The sequence below is a fragment of the Sceloporus undulatus genome, chromosome 1 (genome assembly GCF_019175285.1).
Source record: "Sceloporus undulatus isolate JIND9_A2432 ecotype Alabama chromosome 1, SceUnd_v1.1, whole genome shotgun sequence".
Taxonomy (NCBI): domain Eukaryota; kingdom Metazoa; phylum Chordata; class Lepidosauria; order Squamata; family Phrynosomatidae; genus Sceloporus; species Sceloporus undulatus.
This window is the reverse complement of record NC_056522.1, coordinates 211810062-211828774: the sequence shown is the minus strand read 5'-3', so window position 1 is coordinate 211828774 and position 18713 is coordinate 211810062. Positions and strand designations below refer to the sequence as shown.

At 39.9% G+C, this 18713-nt stretch overlaps 1 protein-coding gene across 1 annotated transcript in view; it reads right to left on the bottom strand.

The window, feature by feature from the left end:
• Positions 1 to 18713, bottom strand: part of LOC121918864 (sodium channel protein type 2 subunit alpha-like) — a 112910-nt gene that overhangs the window by 70845 nt on the left and 23352 nt on the right. Inside the window, exons 2-5 of the mRNA XM_042444865.1 lie at positions 4401 to 4724; positions 3315 to 3433; positions 2678 to 2767; positions 550 to 678 (exon numbers count right to left, since the gene is read on the bottom strand). Coding sequence (XP_042300799.1) covers positions 550 to 678; positions 2678 to 2767; positions 3315 to 3433; positions 4401 to 4673 — 611 coding nt within the window. The 5' untranslated portion in view covers positions 4674 to 4724. The remainder of the gene's footprint in view (positions 1 to 549; positions 679 to 2677; positions 2768 to 3314; positions 3434 to 4400; positions 4725 to 18713) is intronic.

The following is an 18713-nucleotide window of genomic DNA, read 5'->3' as shown; positions in this document are numbered from 1 at the left end:
CTCTTCATGTTCACTGAACGTAATTGCCTTAGCAGCAGTATTTAATGCCAAATATCACATGACACAATGTGGACATCAGAGAATAACTGATACTTGGAAGTATGCATCACATTTCAAAACTTGCTCCTAGAACCACAATGGCTTGAAAGACACATTTTTTAAAAATATAAAAGAATATGAAGAAACATTTTAGACTGTATGTCCCATTGCTTGCATTAAGGATTGTTAACGGTATGACCATTTTAGTGAGAAGAACAACTTAAAATTGAAAAGCAACTCTAATTTAAACTAAAGAGAAAGGTCAGGATTGTGTTGGATTCCTCCACTGCCAGTGGAAGCAAATGCGGCTGGAGTGATGGGGTCATAATGGAAGAGGTCATGGGACAAGAAATAGATTACAAGGTCTGTGACAATAACTATGGGAGGAGGGGATTCCTGACACCAAGTTGCCTATTTCCAAATGCCTGGCTCCAAGACATCAGCTTTACAAACTCTAGACAGATAACTTCTCCCCCATCACAAAAAACAAACAACCTGGTGCATACTTACGCAAATGAAATTACAAGGAAATCAAGCCAATTCCAGGGGTCTCGAAGGAAAGTAAAACTACCTATACAGAAACCTCTTGCAAAAATTTTTATGAGGGACTCAAATGTATAAATTGCAGTGAATGTGTATCTGAAGGAGAAAACAAACAAACAAACATTTCATTCCATAGGATTTGGTTTGAATGACACATATTTGTTCATACTTTTAAAAAGAACTCATCACTTTTTTGCATGCATTATAAAAACCTGATGCTCTGTAGCTTCCATGCCATTCCAACATCTTTAGTATTGAGTTGTGTTGTGATTACAGTGAACATACTAGTCATAAAAAATGATTCTGGCTTGCCTTTTAGTCCTGCTCAAAAGGCAGGTTTTTATTTTATTCTGCAAATTCCCTCCCACTGAAACCAAAGGAAGGAAACTAATCTACAGCAATCCCATAACTGATACATTATAGAATCATAGGGGTAAAGTAGCCAGCTGGGAAAGTGCTGCCCACGGCTGATCCAGCCACAAGCAGTTTGGGTCCAGAGCAATTGCACAGCTTGCTCCAAAAGGCAACTGGTGCTGCCAGACCCTAGCTGCACTGCCAGGAGCTGGATCATTTTGGGTCCTTTTTGCTCTAGGCTACAGGATCAGAGCGCAGCCTTGGCGCAGCTTTCTGCCTTGTTAGAGATGTGTTTCATATAAACAGTATGCCTCGAATGCAACCAGAAGCCACTTCTTTTGGTTCATGGGTTTCAGTCCATAGAATCACAGTTGGAAGGGGCCCTATGGGCATCAGTTCCAAACCGCTGTTTAATACAGGATCTCCAGCTAGAGCTTCCCCTACAGGTAGCTGCCCAGCCTCTTTCTGAAGTTGTCCACAGAATGAGACCTCACCACCTTTCCAGGCAATTGGTTCCATTGCTGAACCACTCTCACTGTCAATAGGCTCCTTCTCATGTTCAATTGAAATCTACCCTCCTGTAACCTAAAACCATTGGACTTAGTTCTACCCTCTGATGGAGCAGAGAACAACTATATGTAAATAAGCTGTGGGTGTGTGTGGGAGCCTATCCTACAAAGCTCACTGGCCTCTTTCCTTTACCCCCATTCCAATGAGAGAGGTACACATGGAAAAAGAACCTTCACTGAATGCTCTGCAGCAGCATCGGTGGGGATCTGAAGTCATACACCCCACCTCTCCACAGGCAGCTCTCTCTCTTTCTACTACAGAGGGAAAGAGTGGACACATTTTATATTCTCTCATAGGGAGTACATACCAAGTTCCTATTAAATGCTGGTGAAAACAGATGCCCTGCTGGCATTGCTGTGTGGAAGGCCAGCTCATTCTAGAGTGGCCAATTGCTTCTGTATCTGAAATATAGAAGACCAAGGGGCTGTACAGACCGCCCCTACGGGGTGGCCTGTAGCCGCCTCTTTTAGCACCAGATCGGGGCTGTGGCAACCACACGTTGCAGCCCTGATCTTGCCTTTCCACAGCACAAAAAGGATCTGCAAAGGCCGGGTCCTTTCTGTGTCACAGAATGGGCTCGAAAGCTGCCTGTGCTGTGGCTTTTCTGTGCTCCTTTGGCACTGCATCATGTAGATGCAGCGCAACAGGAGCGGTGTGACACTGTCTGCTGTGTGGTGCGGCGCACAGTGTCACGCCGGCCTGGGAGCAGACTCGGGGCATGCATTATCTGGATGCCACATCCTGACTCCACCACCAGATCAATCTTAATAGCCAGCCTGTACTGCCCCCAAGTCACTATGGAAAGGATGGCTTGGGAAACCACCTTTTGAAAATGCATGATTTCAACTTTAATACCTATGGTTACTGGGTCATAAGATTACAGGGCTACTTTTAAAGATTTATTGACAAAATATAAGTTCAGTAGGCATGTTAAATGGGAAAAAATATCTACAGGGTAAGACCTTTTTGAAAGCTTTCCCCACCCCCAAGAAAAAAATTGCGGAAATCTCTCCATTTCAATCATTTGCTGAAAATCCACAAAAATGCCTAAAAGTAATTTTAGGGACATAACATTTTTTAAAATTTTGACATGCGGGAGTTTCAGTTCCTGTGCAGAACCTAGCATATTTGACATGTGAGTACTTAGGAAGAGAAAGAAGAACATACTTACTCTACAGCCTTGAACCATTCAAGAGATTCTTTCCGGGTCATAAATACACAGTTTGTCAGAATAGTTAACATAATAAACATGCTGAATAATGTTGGATTAAGTCAAGGAACACAGCACAAGCTCTTTACAAGTAACTTCACCTAAGAGTGCATTCCTACACATGCCTATTTAAAAGTAAGCCAAATGAAAATGGGTATAGAACTGCAGCCTGAAGATATACAAGATTGTTATTGTCACAAAACAACTTTCCCCTTGTGGCTGCAGCTTCCAGCATCACCTCTCCCTTATTGTTCCATAGACATCTACAACCATCTAGAGCAGATTTTGTGATGTTCACAAGCTATTGCAAGAGTAGAGGAGAATGACTGGAGGCTGCTTCCTCCCCACATACTGCCAGTGGAAAATCTCTACTGGCCCAAAACTCTTCCACTGAGTCGTTACATTTGTGGAAGGATTCTGGTGAAACTTTACTTTTACTGAAAATCTACATTTCAATTTTTAAAAATCCTGTCATTTAAAAAAATGACAAAATTAAGCATTTAAAAGTAAACTGCATATGACTGTCAAAATTGCCTGGTGCTACTTTTGACATCTCCCTGTAGCTTCATATTTAAACAATCTGCTTGAAAAAGGATATGAATGAACCAAAATCTTTATAGAAATTCTTCTAAGTGTGCTGAAAGGACTTAAGAGGTATAAAGAAGGTGTGGCACTGAATCTGAAGATGGTCTTCCCTTTGTTCAATACTATAAATGTCTGGGGGGAAAACAAAGAACAAAACCTATAAAAGTGAATTATAATAATGTTCAAGGAGACATGAAGATTAAGGAAACACGTTTTATTAATTTGGATTCTATGTTAAGTTCAAATCTACAGTGAAACTACAGCTTTCCATTCTAAGACGATGTTTAGGTTAGTTTACTCCAAAAGTGGAGATCAAACGGCCCTCCAGATCTTGTTGGAGTGCAACTCCCAGCATTCCTTATCAGAGACTAGCAAGGGCTGCTAACTTTATAAGTACTTCTATTTTATAAAGCTTTCATGTTATGCAGGGAGAGAGATCAAAGCTTTGTTAACATCTAAACTAACTTCTGTTACCTGTTATGTGTGCTGTCATTACTTTTAACAGTGGTTATTTAGCAAATCACATTGACCTCAGTGGAAATTTAGTTTAGCACTATTTGCATCAGCTTGCCCCTGTCTTCAGTCTTCTACGTCATGGTTGCAAGGAGGAGATTAGATGCATCTACTTTAATTTTAAACTAACTGCAGTTTGTGATATACAAACTGGGAACTGTCAGTAGTTTTACTCAGGGTTCATCTGAATGAGTCAGGATCTTAATTAACACTTGAAAACTGGCTTCATGTAGCACTAATTCATAGCTCTGTGTCCATTTGAATGTGGTTATCAAATCACCATTTGATTTGGGTTTACTTCAATTAACTGCAGTTAGGGGGAAAACACACCACAGTTCCCTGAGTTTTGACATAATATAGCATGACAGTTAAGGTGGTGTTAAACTGTATTAATTTTGCAGTGCAGATTAATAAATTAATACTCTGTTCTAGAGAGGATGCTAATGTGCTATAGCAAGAACAATAGGTTTCAATGGTTGACAAGTGTCTACTTGTTGACAAACTGACAAAGAAGAAACATTTAATTAACATCACACCATGACTAGATACAAATGGGCTTCCAGCTTCAATCTTCAGAAATGCTTACTTTCTTATTTGCATAATAAGGGTCAAGGTCCTCCAAGGGCTCAGACACCATTCCTGGAGGAATGTCTCCATAAATAAAGGGCAGAGACTTTCCTGCCTCCAAGTCATTATTTGGCTTTGGCTTGGTGTCATCACTGTCCTCCTCCTTTTGCTCTTGCTCAGTTTTTGGTTTGTCTTTTTCTTCAGCAATCCTTTGCTCAATCGCTGCAAGGGACTCGGGAGTGAATCGGAAAAAGCAGTTGGGTCCTGGCGGTGACAGCAGGGCCTGTGCCATCTTCTCATTCTGCAAATTTTAATTACTTTCTAATCCTTATGACAGAATGACCTAAATATGAAAAATAACAACAAAGAAAAGATTTTAAAAGAGAAAACTATAGCAATGGGGGGGGGGGGGGGGGAGATAACACACCAGAAAACTTAGGCCCTTCTCTCTCTGTCCCACCTCCCTCACAGGTCCATTTGGTGGGAACATGGAAGAAGGCCTTCTAAGTGGCTGCTTCCAGGCTCTGGAACTCCCTTCCCAGAAAAGCTAGACTGGTACCCTCCCCTAATTTCCTTTCACCGACAAGCAAAGACTTTTCTATGCAACAGGCATTTGATGAGTAATGACAGAAGGCCCATCTTACACAATGTGCTGGATATTCCAAATTGCTGTGCTGGAGTGTATGTGTGTGTGTTTTAATTATGTATGTTTTAAACTGGTTTTAATTTTCTCTGATTGTTTAGTTGTGTTCTAACTTTTGAATCTTTTGGATCTTTAACAATGTTCTTTAATCATTCTAAGACACTTTGAGTCCCAATCTGGGCTAAAAGCAGAATAATAATAATAATAATAATAATAATAATAATAATACCAACAAATTGAGCTGTTTACAAGAATACAATTGTGATTTTCCAAATGATATTAGTCTTCAGCAGCCCACTTAGGATCCATGGGATATGAATGCTTTAATTTTTAATTGGTCCTTTGAAAATCTCAAACTGATTTTTCTTTTTTCTTTTACTGGAATGAGACTGAATGGATATTTCCAGGACTGAGCATTAAGCAAACACTCAAAATCTAAGATATGTTAAGTATGTTGGCGATTCCACTCATATGTATTATTAAGAGCCAGCACAATGCTCCTATTTAATAATTACAGGCACTGGCAAAACCTATCAATGCATCTGCTTTTATTTCCAAGATACAGCGCAAATAAGTCCACTGACTCTACCCATAAGAACCCATAGTCAGCAGAGGCAAATAGACAAAGCTACCCTTATTACTATACCACAGTCAATATCCAAATCAAAAGCAATACCACACACCACTTTACTTTTTTAAAGCCATTCACACTGCTAGTTGTTTGCTTGGCTTGTTATCTAGCTTAGCCCCAACCTCAAATGGTAATGGTAGTTTATCAGCAGACTACATTTAAATTATATTCCATATGGACTGCAATCCTGTGCCTATTCACTTCAGAGTAAGTCCCATAGAACACAAAGAACTTACATCTGAGTAAATATGCACAGGATCAGGGTGTGAATGTGTCTTTTCTAAATATCCACATTTACGTGTCATGATTAAAAATGAAAGAACCAGTACATTATCCTCATCCACCAGAACTAAAATTTCTTTTTGCCATCCTATGCATAATCCTATGCATAAATCTAAATGCATAAATTAACTTACTGCTTGCTCTGTCTTAATTAGCTAGCACAATTATTTTCTAGCTGTCAAGTCCATACTAGGGATCACTCCAAAAAATAAATAATTCTAGCCCCTTTTCTTCTTGATGCTGAATGTTTCTGAAGTCTCTGTGCAAAGGCCTCTCACTTTCCAATGAGCTCTCCATGGTACTCAATTAACTATGTTATAAAAGTACAACATTACTTACCAATGCTTCTGGAAAGGAAAGAAATGAAAAGACTGACAATAGATTTAAACTGTGCTCAGAGTTTACTGAAAACATGGTAAATATCAAGTAAGACTGTGACTACTATAGAAAGGAGAATATAAAACTGCTGTATAAGGAAACTGGCTAATATCAGTTGGCTGCACATCCACCTACCATTGTCATTTCAAACCACTCTAGAAGTCACCCATCCTTATGAGATGAGCAAACATGCACTGTTATTGCAGGAACAACCAAAGGAGCAGTTTTATATGCTCCCCAGCATAGAGACCACTGCATACCCAGAGTGGTCCACATGTCCAGTCAATAACCAATCTGTTCAGCTGAAGACAAACACAAAAGAGCACTCTGGAGAGAAGAACAAACATCTGTCCAATAACTAGTCTGAGTATATGTTCTAAAAACATTAGCTCATAAGTCCCATAAATATGATGAATGATAGCCAGGGATATTCTGCATTCCAGTGGATCCTAATGATTGTGCTCCTTGACTGAGCAGGACAGTATCAGGACTTACAAGTATCCTTTTTATGGTCTTTTGTCATGAAGGTATCCAGACCAATACTGCATGCAACTCTGGATTTACCTAGGATCCATTACATGAAGCAAAGAAAACTACTTCTTGCCCCGTCCTAATACCTAAAATCTAACCTCAGAAGGAGAAAATGCATTTAGCATTACCTCTCATTATTTGGCTAAACAATATCTCTCACTTTCAGAGTCTTTTCCTAAAATTCCAGCATAGGAAGAAGTACAAAATCCCTGAAATGTTCGTTACATATAAGTATCTCTTTCTGTCACAATCACATGTATTCATTTCTTATGTTTGTTTTTGCAAGGAGTTTGTTTTACATGTGCCAGGAAACTACAGCCAATTGCTGATCTCAAGATATGTGCATGCAATGAAAAGCATGCATTTGTGGCACATTATAGTCAACATTAGATACAATGCTTTTAAAAAAATTTCTTATGCAGAACCCCTTTCTGCATAGAGAATACACACATCAAGCCATCCTCAATTTGCTGTTTCCTGTGATAATTTGCAACCACAGCAAACACAGATGCGTCCCTGCAATGTGATCTGCAATTTACTGTTTCTACATGATCCAATTATTTTGCTTCTTGGAAAACACAGTTCTCTCCTGAAGTCTTGCTCCCATCTTTGTCCTCTCAGAAACACTGCTTGAAATCATTCATTGCTATTTAATGTGATCACAGAAGCTACAGACAGCACAAAGACCTATGACTAATGCCTTCACCCTGTTTTTCAGCAAGATATCAAAGGGCTGGCTGGCTACCTCATGTTTTTAACTTTACAGCACTTGTTTTTGGTCCATTCTTCAACCTTAAGTAAACACGCTGTTATTCATGTAATCCTAGAGATCTCAGTATTATTATTTTACAGTAAAACTTCTAAGAAAAATTGCCATTGAGCAACATTTAAAAATGTGAAAAGGGTGAGGATTGTCACATCTTTTTTTATTTTATTTGCCAACTCGTTCACCAAGTGAGATTTTCTCTTTCACATCATATTATTTATTCCTGCCAATCAAAAATCTGTGGATATTGTGAGACTGTTCCATTTTAACTATTAACTATTAATGAATTAAAAAGGAAAGTAGATGACAGTGCTTGAAGAAAAGGAGTGCAAGGCCAAATGACTGGTCACTGAAACAGAGCCACTCAAAAATTGTGAAAAATGTGATTGACAGTGCCACCTCTGAGATCTGAAAACCTACAAGGGCCCAGCAGGAAGACAAGGAAAGGAGATCCCATTGGGAAAGTTGAACTTCTTTTTTAAAATGTTAGCTACAGCCCAGTGTTTCTTCTCTCCAACTGTGCCATCCAGACATTCCTATTACTATACTACTGTCTGATGGCTTTTGAAAAATTAAAAAAATCCAAGAATGAGCTTTCAATATTCTTCCTCAGAGCATAGGAGCTGGACCCTTAGAAAAGTTTACACTCTCCACACTCTTAGGGATAGCTACTTGAAAAAAAGGTTTGACTAGTTGAGGTGAGGTTCACCCGTTCCACCCTGCCCTAAGAAAATGCAAGCGGATAACAATCCATTTGATCAAGTGGATTACAAACACATTACGGTTTCACAATATTTCAGACCAAGGGTCAACAAAAGTCTGTTCTGACTCTTCCTTTCTAGTCCAGAACTGCAGACACCTCATTCATACTAGAATCTTCAACAGGAGCCAAACAGGACAAATTAAAGAGAACCAACATTTGATTTCACCAGGGTAAAATACAGCTTAAAATCACTGACTGGCATGCTTACAATCACAGAGGGCATTACATAACTTGAGGTAATTAAACTACCACAAATACAAAGTATAAATACAGTGATCCCACGCCATACTTCCACAGTTTTCAGCATATGCTGAAGCCACGGGAGAATCTAATGAATGGTGTGTGCGCCTGTGGCACACGCACCTTGTGGTGCTGTGTGCACACGCCCCATTATTTTCAATGCAGCACGAGCATACACATTTTCCCCCTTACACAGGGGGTCCAGAATGGATCCTCCACATAAGGGAAGGGAGCACTGTACTTTTCATCTCCTGCCATTCACATGTAGAAATGGCTTCACAGCATTACTCAACCAGGTATACCTTACCTTGCTTGTTTCTAAAATATTCTGTCCCTTCTAAATAGGCAATTGTAATCATATATTTACCTCAGTGCTGAAACATTGGCTAGAATGTTTATTGTTTTTTAATGACAAAATAACATGCAGTATGTTATTAATCATTTAGAATTTAAGGTTAAATTGCACGCAGAGAAATACTACTCCATTAAACACACTCCACTCCACAACAGGAATTTGAACCCGAATCATATTCAAAGGAGTACTCATCATAATCATTAATATAGACAAGATTTGCTGGGAAACATAAATCACTCTAGTTCAACATTCTACAGATGAGAAAGCCAGGTCTGAGTTTATCTTGCGTTTCTGAAAGTGTTATGGTACAGTATAATAATCACTACAATGTGTTCACTACAAGGTGTTCATGTTTATTGTAAGGTGTTTATGACCCCTGTGAGGTGTTCAAGCCAGCTAGCATGTTGTAGTGTTTGAATATTCAGCTAGGATTCTGAGAGACCTGAGTACAAATTCCTACTTGGCCATGGAAACCCACCAGGCAACCTTGGGCAAATTACACTCTCTTAGCCTTAAAGGAAGGCAATGATAAATCTCTTAATAAATCTTGCCAAAAAGTCCTATAATTGGTCACTATAAACCCAAGTTGACTTGAAGGCATAATACAACAACAACAGCAACAACAACAACAACAACAACAGTGTTTAGAGCACCAAGGATGTAAATCTTTTCTTATTTCATTGTCACATGCAAAGTCTGTGAAGAGCTGGGTGGGATTATGAGAGGTTTTCCACACTTTTGATAAACTTTTTCCACATTTCAGGACTTGTTTGCCAAAATACAATTATATTTGCATAAAAAAATCCTGGTTATTCTTTTTAATGCAAGACCCAAAGTTTTCATACAGAAAATATGATTTCTTTTGCAACAGACTTTGTTTACTGTGCAAAATCAGTGAGCTCTTTCCACACACACCCCACAGCTTTTGCACAAAAATGCACATTTTTGACAAAGTAATCCAAAATGTGAAGAAAAAAAATCCCACCCTAGTTTTCTCAACAGAACATCTCAGTGGGCTGAGACATTGTTTCCCATTGAAGGTAAGAAAATTTACAAGTATCCTTTACATTCTCAGAGAGCTCTCAGCTGGGGAAACAATTTGCAGGGTCACTAAGAGTCAAACTACAGGTAACAGAAAGGGAAATAAACAGTGCTTGTTGTGTCTGTCTGTTGATACCTAAAATACAAAGATAAAAATTCAAGCAGCTACTGGCACACTCCCTCCCGTGGCTGAACTTGCTACGAATGCTGCAAGCATGTAACCACAGCAGAGGATTCTTCTTGTTCCAAAGCAGCAATTAGACCAAGTGATGCCAAAGGGATTTGTTCCCCAGCTGATCTGACATGGGCTGCACATGATCTGTTTCAACTAACAGCTATGCTTTTAATATTTCACAGAGCATCGGTGTAAATCTACTTTACGTAAAAGATATCCAATCAGATTCTCAGCAATCAGGGAGTAATGTTGACATATTCCATCCTAGTGTTTACCTTGCACCAGGTGGCCTCAGTATGATTCTCTGGATACATGCTACCAAGGAGAGATGCAAATATAGAACAGCAAACGTAGGGAAATTGCAGTCCAGAGTTGACATTGATAATAAATGCATTGTGCTGTTTCAAAAGTTTTGCCACACCTATGCTTAGCATCTCATGGTGAAAATCATGCAAGTTTCATGCTATAGCTCAAAATCATGAGCATCCATATGGTGAATAGGAATTAAGTCCCACAGAACTTTTCATTGAGATGTAATTCTCAATCAAGATGCTTTGATTGGGCTACAAAATATACCAACTTTACTCTTAATATGGGGCTTCCCTGAACAAATTAATACCTGGATACATGCATGCACATATACACACAAACATTCATGCACATACATATAGAGGGTGGAATTGGGTAGGACCATTACATACTATACAGTACTGTAATTATGTGTGCTATGTACTGGGTTTTGGCCAGACCCCCCTCCCCCACTTACAAGTAAACAGCCATTGTGATCAATGGGGGTCCAATTCCCTGTCAATTGAGAAGTGGCTGCCTGACATCCTGCCTAACCACAACGGGCAAAAAAAGGACCCTTGTTGCAAATTCCCCTTGTGCCAGAGATTGCTCACACAAGGGTGAGTGGGAACTTCAGACAGCTGCTTCCCAATCAAAGGGAGAACGGATCCCATTGATATCAACGGCTGGTGTAAGTGAGGTTTGGAGAACTTTCATGGTTACTATGAAATCCTTAGCTGTTATGAATGTTTAACTGTAGGTTGTGTATTCAAAACTTCCCAACAAGATTCTAGCCATCATCAATATATCCAAATCTATATCTATATACAAACAGGTACATATATCTACCTATCTCTATATTTAGCTATCTAGCTATATCTACCTAACCATCTCTAATCTCTCTGTGTGTGTTTTATTCTTTTTGAAAAGTCTAATAATTGATCTCACTTCAATAAATCCCTCTCTTTCTGTTTTTTCTTGACTGCATACACAACTCTATGTTTTAAGTGCATATTCTACGCAGTCACTGAGATCAATTTCAGCCCAGGCTATTTTTCTATGAGGATAAACCCCAAAATTTAATTTCTGTTCTTGGAAGTATGTCCTTTCTCTGGTTTTGTATCTGGAGAGAAGGACAATGATCTGAATCAGGTCTGAGGCTCTCTGTAACTCATTGAAGGAAAGGGAAATGAATCTCCCTGTTAACAAGCAGCATCTCATCTAGCAGGGCCAGAAAGATCCCACACTCACAACCTGCTCGTTCCTTTCATCAATTTCTCTCTGCACTGATGGGAAGAGGAGAGGAGAATCGAAGTTTAGACCTAAACTTGTGGACAAGGTTTCACCTGAACCATAGCATTATTATGTCTATTACCTTTATAGAGAATGCTTCAGTTTAAAAAAAACAAACAAAGCTGTTTGTTTACTATCAGAAATCCTTCCTTTTAAAACAAGACTGCCACTAGAGGGCAAGCATAATATCACTAGCTAGCCTGAAAGATAAGCTGTCTGCCAGCAGCCAAGGTTGTTTCTTTATTGTATTTCTGTATCAAGTCCCAGCCCACAAAAGACCAAATAAAAACCAATTAAAACAATACAATGATAAAACATTTTTTTAAAAAATGTTAAAATACTCTTTAAAAACTCCTAGAAGCAGTCTAAAAACAATCTCATCTGGTGAACATGCATGCACACAGAAACACACACACGCAGACACGCTTGTGACCATAAAACCCTAGAAAAGAGGAAGAGCAAGAGGGAGAGAGGGAGGGAGAGGAAAGAATCAGGCTTTGTAAGCTGCCAAAACGATGTCTAACGTGATGCAGTCTGTACCTTTAGACAGCAGTCAGACACCACAAATCAATACTATCAAAGTGAGGGAGAGAATGAAAAATTTACATAAAATTGCAAAAGACAGTTCCGCCAAATGCAAGAAAGCAATCCACAGTTCTGCAGTAGTATAATCCCATTGCATGGCCATCCAAAAGGGAACAAAAATATGTCCAAGCCTTTGAGATCTCTTTATCATGGAAGATGTTGCAAAAGGCAGGTGGACAGAGACAGTGAAGGTGGAAGGCTCACTCGATCAACATCAAGTCTTGGTGTCTGCATGATGTCTTGAGATGGACTCAGTTTCACACGAATCCACAAGAACTTGATTTAGAGGGCCTTCAGGTCTCATTCTCTCTGTAGGTCAAACCTGGCCCTACCATTAGGAATTACCTCAGGCGGCAGCAACTAGAAGAGAACAGCAAAGGGCTAGAGAGCATGGTGGCTACAGAGTGACATACGTGAGTCAAGATCATTTGGAGGGTCGTAGGCTGCTGACCCCAGAATGTTTCTTATTTATCTATAAACTGTGTTTTGGAAGTTAGAAATATTTCATATGAGCCCTCCTTCCATGGCAATTGTTATGTTCTGCGCTGGGAGGGAATGAAAAGGCTGGCCCATCTCCATCAGGGCTAGACTCAAGAAGAAGAGTGTATTTTTATTTTTATGTATTTTACATTTATGTATTTTTATTTCTGTAACCCGCCCGGATTCCTTGTGACTGGGCAGGCTATAAATACAATGAGCCCGCGCCATACGCGGGCTCCTTATAGGCAGCTTTCAGCATACGCTTAAACCGCCTGGGAAACTGGGAAGTGGATATAATGGGGCTCAAGCTTACGCATTTTTTGCTTGATGTGGGGGAGGGGGTCCAGAACGGATCCTCCGCGTAAAGCAAGGGCCCAGTGTAAATCATTTATTATTTTATTGTTATATGAAGCAATATTAGAAAATCCATTTCTAGTTCCTTAAAGATGTACATTTCACACAGCTATAAATCAGTCCAGTATGCTAAGGGCGACAATATTGTTACCTGGCTTTCAGAGTGCATACCTTCCAGATACTAAAACAAAAATACTGGGAGGAGAGTAGAATAGAAGAAATCAATGACAAAACCATTATGAGCAGTATGACTTTATAATCAGAGCCAGTGTGGTGTTGAACTACGACTCTGCAGATCAGAATTCAATCTCCACTCAGCCATGGAAATCCACTCGATAACTATGGGCATGTCACACACTCTTAGTCCCAGAAAACTTTGTGATAGTGTTGCCATAAATCAGAAATAACTTGAACGTTCACAGCAACAACAGCCCTATGCAAAGCTTGGAATATTAGGTTTTGAAAAAATAATTGATGTAAACTAAATAATTGGTGTAAACCAGTGGTTCTCAAATATTTTTGGGGCACTGTCCCCTTTCCTCTTGGGTGACAACCCTAGCACACACACCCCAACATGCATATTTCTTGATATTTGGTCTACTGTACATTCAAAACAATTAATCTCAGTTGCTGCTCCCTTTGCCACCTATTCACCCTTGAAGCACCAAGCAAATAGTTGGCTGAACAATGAGTGAAAAGCCTCTTGACCATGCTGGCCTTGCAGCAGAGGCATCACTACAGGCATGGGGAGTTGGGTCACACTGTGTGACACCATAAGTGGGGTGACACCATGACCCTAGCAATGCCACTGTTGCTCCCTAAATGTATGCCTTCTGGAAGAAACAGAGCATAACATTAACATATCTTGTAAGACATGAGGAGCACAACAGAAGAGAAGGCCAGAAAGTGGGCAAACGAAGCTTCTCCTTCCATTGATCTTCAAACACCTTCTGGGAGAAGAGGAGGAGACAGGGCAAGACTTTCTGGATTCCTCTGTCCTCCTGGTAAAACCTGGTCCCAATCTGTAAGAAAGGGAGAAGCACATAGGAGAACCAGGGAGCAACTGAATATGAAGAAGGCTGCTGTATGCCAAAAAGAGCCTCCTGCTTTGGGACTGGGGTGCTGGAGGAATCCAAGGATTCTTCATCCTCTTAACTGCCAAAACAGAAGGCTATTGTTAGAATAGGAGACAGCAGCCTCCAGCTTTGGGAGTGTGGTGCAGAAGGAATCCTGGGATTCTCCCTACTCTTAACTCCCAAAGTAGAAGGCTATTGTGCCAATTCTGCTTCCTGCCTTGGGAGCTGGAGGCTGTTGTCTCCCACTGACACACTTCTTGGCTGAGACATCTCCAAGACTCTCTGTCCTCCACTTAGGTCTTGTAGATTCAGGTTCATGACCTCCCCAATTGAGTCTATCCATCTGGCATGTGGTCTTCCTCTCTTTCTACTATCCTCTAGCTTTCTGGCACTCCATCAGGGCTAGCCTCAAGAAGAAGAGCCCTCCCTCCATGCCAACTGTCATCATTTGGCCTGAGAGGGAAGGAAAAGGTAGGGCAAGCTCCATCAGGCCTGGCCTCGATTAAGAAGAAGAGCCCTCCCTCCAATCCATCTGCCTTGCTCCAGGCCTCAGAGGGGGAGAAGAAATGCTGGACCTGATCCCCCTCCCCATCACCATTCCCTTCTCCTTTTGTGTCGTGTCTTTTTAGATTGTAAGCCCTCAGGGAACTGTCTAATTAAAAAAATTGTATGTACAGCACTGTGTAAATTTACAGCGCTGTATAAATAAAGCATAACAACAACAACAACAACAACAACAATAATTATAATAATTCCTAGCATCATTGCCTTTTCTAGAAAGTCATGCCTTCTCATGATGTGGCCAAAGCAGGAAAGCCTCAGTTTAATCATCTTGGCTCCCAGGGAGATTTCAGGCTTGATCTGTTCAAAGACCCATTTGTTTGTCTTTTTGGTTATTCCCAGTATTCTCAGCACTCTCCTCCAGCACCACATTTAGAATGAATTGATTTCTTCTTAACCCATTGAGGGTGTTTGGGGGCAAAAAGAAAAGATTATTGTTATTGTCGTTATTTTTGCAGGAGCAGATGCTGTCCTCCAAGGTCTTCTGGAGGGTTATTGCACCTTCCCTAGTCTTCCACAATTGCCCAATCCTGTATTAAAGGTTACCAAGGAATTATGTACTTATTTCAGCTAGAGGAAACTATTATATTGCAGGCATGGTAATAAATGGCTGGCTATAAAGATCAGTCAGTGAATCAAGAAGAATTCTTAATCAGAAATCTTTTTAACACAGCTAATATATGCAAAACATTCTTCCACACAACTGAACGAGTCCTCTCTGCTTCCCTACTTCCAAACAAGTGATCTGTAAAGATGCCTGTAAAGAGCACATGTTTTGAATGCAAGAGTAGAAATCTCAAATTCAATCCATGATATCTCCAGTTGAAAATCAAGTACACTGGACCCTTTACATTCACTGGGATTAGGATGAAAGTGGAAAAAACAGAAAAAAACAAACACTTTTCTGTATGTGAGAGAACACATGTCTAGGGATCTCTATGTCCTCCACAACTCTATTATCAACATCTGCTGGAAACTGACCATAAAACTGAACTGGAGGACCTACAAATGCCTAGAGAAGTGTTTTCTTGAGGAATCTCTAGGTCCTCCAGTGTGACTCTATGGTCACACTATAGAGTCTCAGCACTCTCCAGTGCTATATCTGAGGGTCATGGGGCAGCATGCAAAATTCATGTTAATATATTAAAAGATTTTTTTTACAATCTTAAAACCACATTAAACTATGTAACAACTAAAACAATATAAATCAGTTAAAACTATGTACAGCACTTGTACTAATTGGATGAAATCATCACACCACAACGTTTGTAATAAAAAGCCATGTTTTTAACTTGGCACTAAAATGAAGCCAAAGCTCCCACAAGCAGCCTGTGACAACTCAAATAACTCTCGTCACCTAAGAAAAATGGGCTAAACAGTGCTAAACAAGCCCTTCAAAGCATATAACCCTCTGAAGTGGATGGGATGAGACAGAATATAGAACTAGAGACAGAGGTGAAAGGAGCTAATTCTAATCTTCTTCCTCTATGGCTTCCTGTCTTATTGTATGTTGCAGAGAGAGAGGGTGCTACCTCACATCCTACAAAAATTCTCATTACCTAAAAAATACATTTTTTAAAGTGCAAGAAGAGCTTTCATGTTAACCAGGCAATCTATGGAATTCAGATGCTGAGAGAAAAATCTAATGAATTGATAAGTTAGGCTGCTTTCACACTGCAGAATTAATGCAGTTTGACACTACTTTGACTATCATGGCTCCATCATATAGAATTCTGGGATTTGTAGTTTATTGTGGCACCAGACCTCTCTGACAGTGAAGGGTAAATATCTTACAAAATTATAAATCCCAGAATTCCATAGCACCGAGCCATGGCAGTTAAAATGGTGTCAACTTGGATGGAGAAACAACAAAGATGCTTTTAAGACATATAATGAATGGATCTTTCAGGGAAGGCTGTGTATGCTCAAGTCCCATTAAATATAATGTTATAGCAAAATGGTGTCCCTTATAAAAAATGGAAAAACAATGTTTAATATTTGAAATTTATACTTTTTAGAACATTTTCAAACCATAGATGCTTGAATCCGTGTATAAAAATTCTGTGTATAAGAAGGGCCAACTGTACAAGGTGTTGGTTATAACCTTTAAAACCCTACATGGCTTGGGTCCAGCTCACTTGTGGGGGGGGGCTTCCTCCATACAATCCACCCCACACACTCACGTCCTCTGGGAAAAACCTACTGCAGCCAAGGAAGACCAGATTGGCTGCAATTACCCAGAGGGTGTTCTCATCTGCTGCTCCTAAAGTATGGAATGATCTGCCGGAAGAGATCCGACATATCACCACTCTTGACGCCTTTAAAAAGACCATCAAGACGGATCTCTTCCGGCAGGCCTTTCCAGACTGACCACCTGTTACACTGATATGGATAGCCCCTGTCTGCCGCAAGATGTCTCACTTCAATTATATCTATTTTAACTAATTTTAATCTGTACTTTATAATGTTGCTATTTTTGTTTTAAGGTAAGAGGATAGGGGATTATCTAGTGTTGGTTATGTATGTATTAAGTATTTTATTGAGGTATTTGTGCTATTGTAACCCACTTCAATCCATAAGGAGAGGCAGGATATAAATAAAATTTGTTGTTGTTGTTAATTCTGTAGTGTTAATGCAGCCTTAGTTGAAGCAATTAAGAAATGTTAAGCTTTTCAACTATGTAAGCACTTAGCATTAGTTTAGGAGTGGGATGCAAAATTTTGCTTTGCAAAAAGGAAGACTATGACATCCAAGTTCAAAATGTAGGTATGTGACCTGTTATAGCAAAACAACCCTATAACAAGTCTAACATGCTTAACATAAGAAATTTATTGGAAACTCAGTGCATGCATGATTTTGTACTTCCTTCTAGTGCTCTGGATCTAAAACTGGAAGAAACAATACAGTGACAAATCCAAAAGAGAGCAGATGGGCAAAGAGCAGGCAGATGAGTGGTTGGCAGCAGCCACCTTGGTTGTGGACCACACACAACATGGGCTGGAAGGGGTTGTTGGCAGGAAAGAAGATGGAGAGGTGCAGGAAGATGAGCTCCACACCCTGCCTTTCTTTCCTTTTCCTTGAGAGAAGGAGGACAGCAGTGAAGGAGACTTCTGAAGCAATGTCACTCTCCTAGGAGGTGCAGGGGGAAAAATTTTTGGAGATTGATAATGGAGGCAACTACAAACCTGTGAATAATCAAATCTGTGGAAGTAAAATCTTCAACAGTTGAGGGCCCACCATGTTTTTATTGGAATAAATTCTTGCTCCCGAGTATGTGTAGAGTGCCTTCCCATGGTATGGCTCTCAGTGTAGGGCTCTAGACTCTAGACTCTAACTTCCAGATAAACCTGGACCCCAGAAAGTCTCATTTTATAAATTAAGCAGGGTTCCTGGAAGTTAGTTTCAAAATGCATCCGGAGGACCACATGGTTACCAGCCAGAGTTTAAATGTAAAAGATGGTTAGAAACGATCTGTAGCAAATCCTAAAATGTTGGCTTCCAAAAAGTCAATGTAAATTGATTATAATAATACAATCTTTTTTTAACTATCCCATCCAACTATCCCATACTAACCAGCCTTCAGTCCACAGTATTATGAATCAATAAAATGAATAACATGAAATATATTGCTCAAGCACTGTTCCAAGAAAAAGAAGAGTAAAATACCTTATGGGATTCATAGTTCTTTGGAGGAAAATATATATGACTGGGATTTAGGGAAAAATATATATGACTGGGATTCCACAAATGGAAGAATTTGGCTGATTGCACGGTGTGTCTACACAGACACACACATGCCAGGGGGGAAAAATAAACCTTACTGAGAGAACAGGAGTAAATCTTAAGAGCTTAGAAAACAGGGTTGCCATAAGTCAGGACCTCCAAACTAG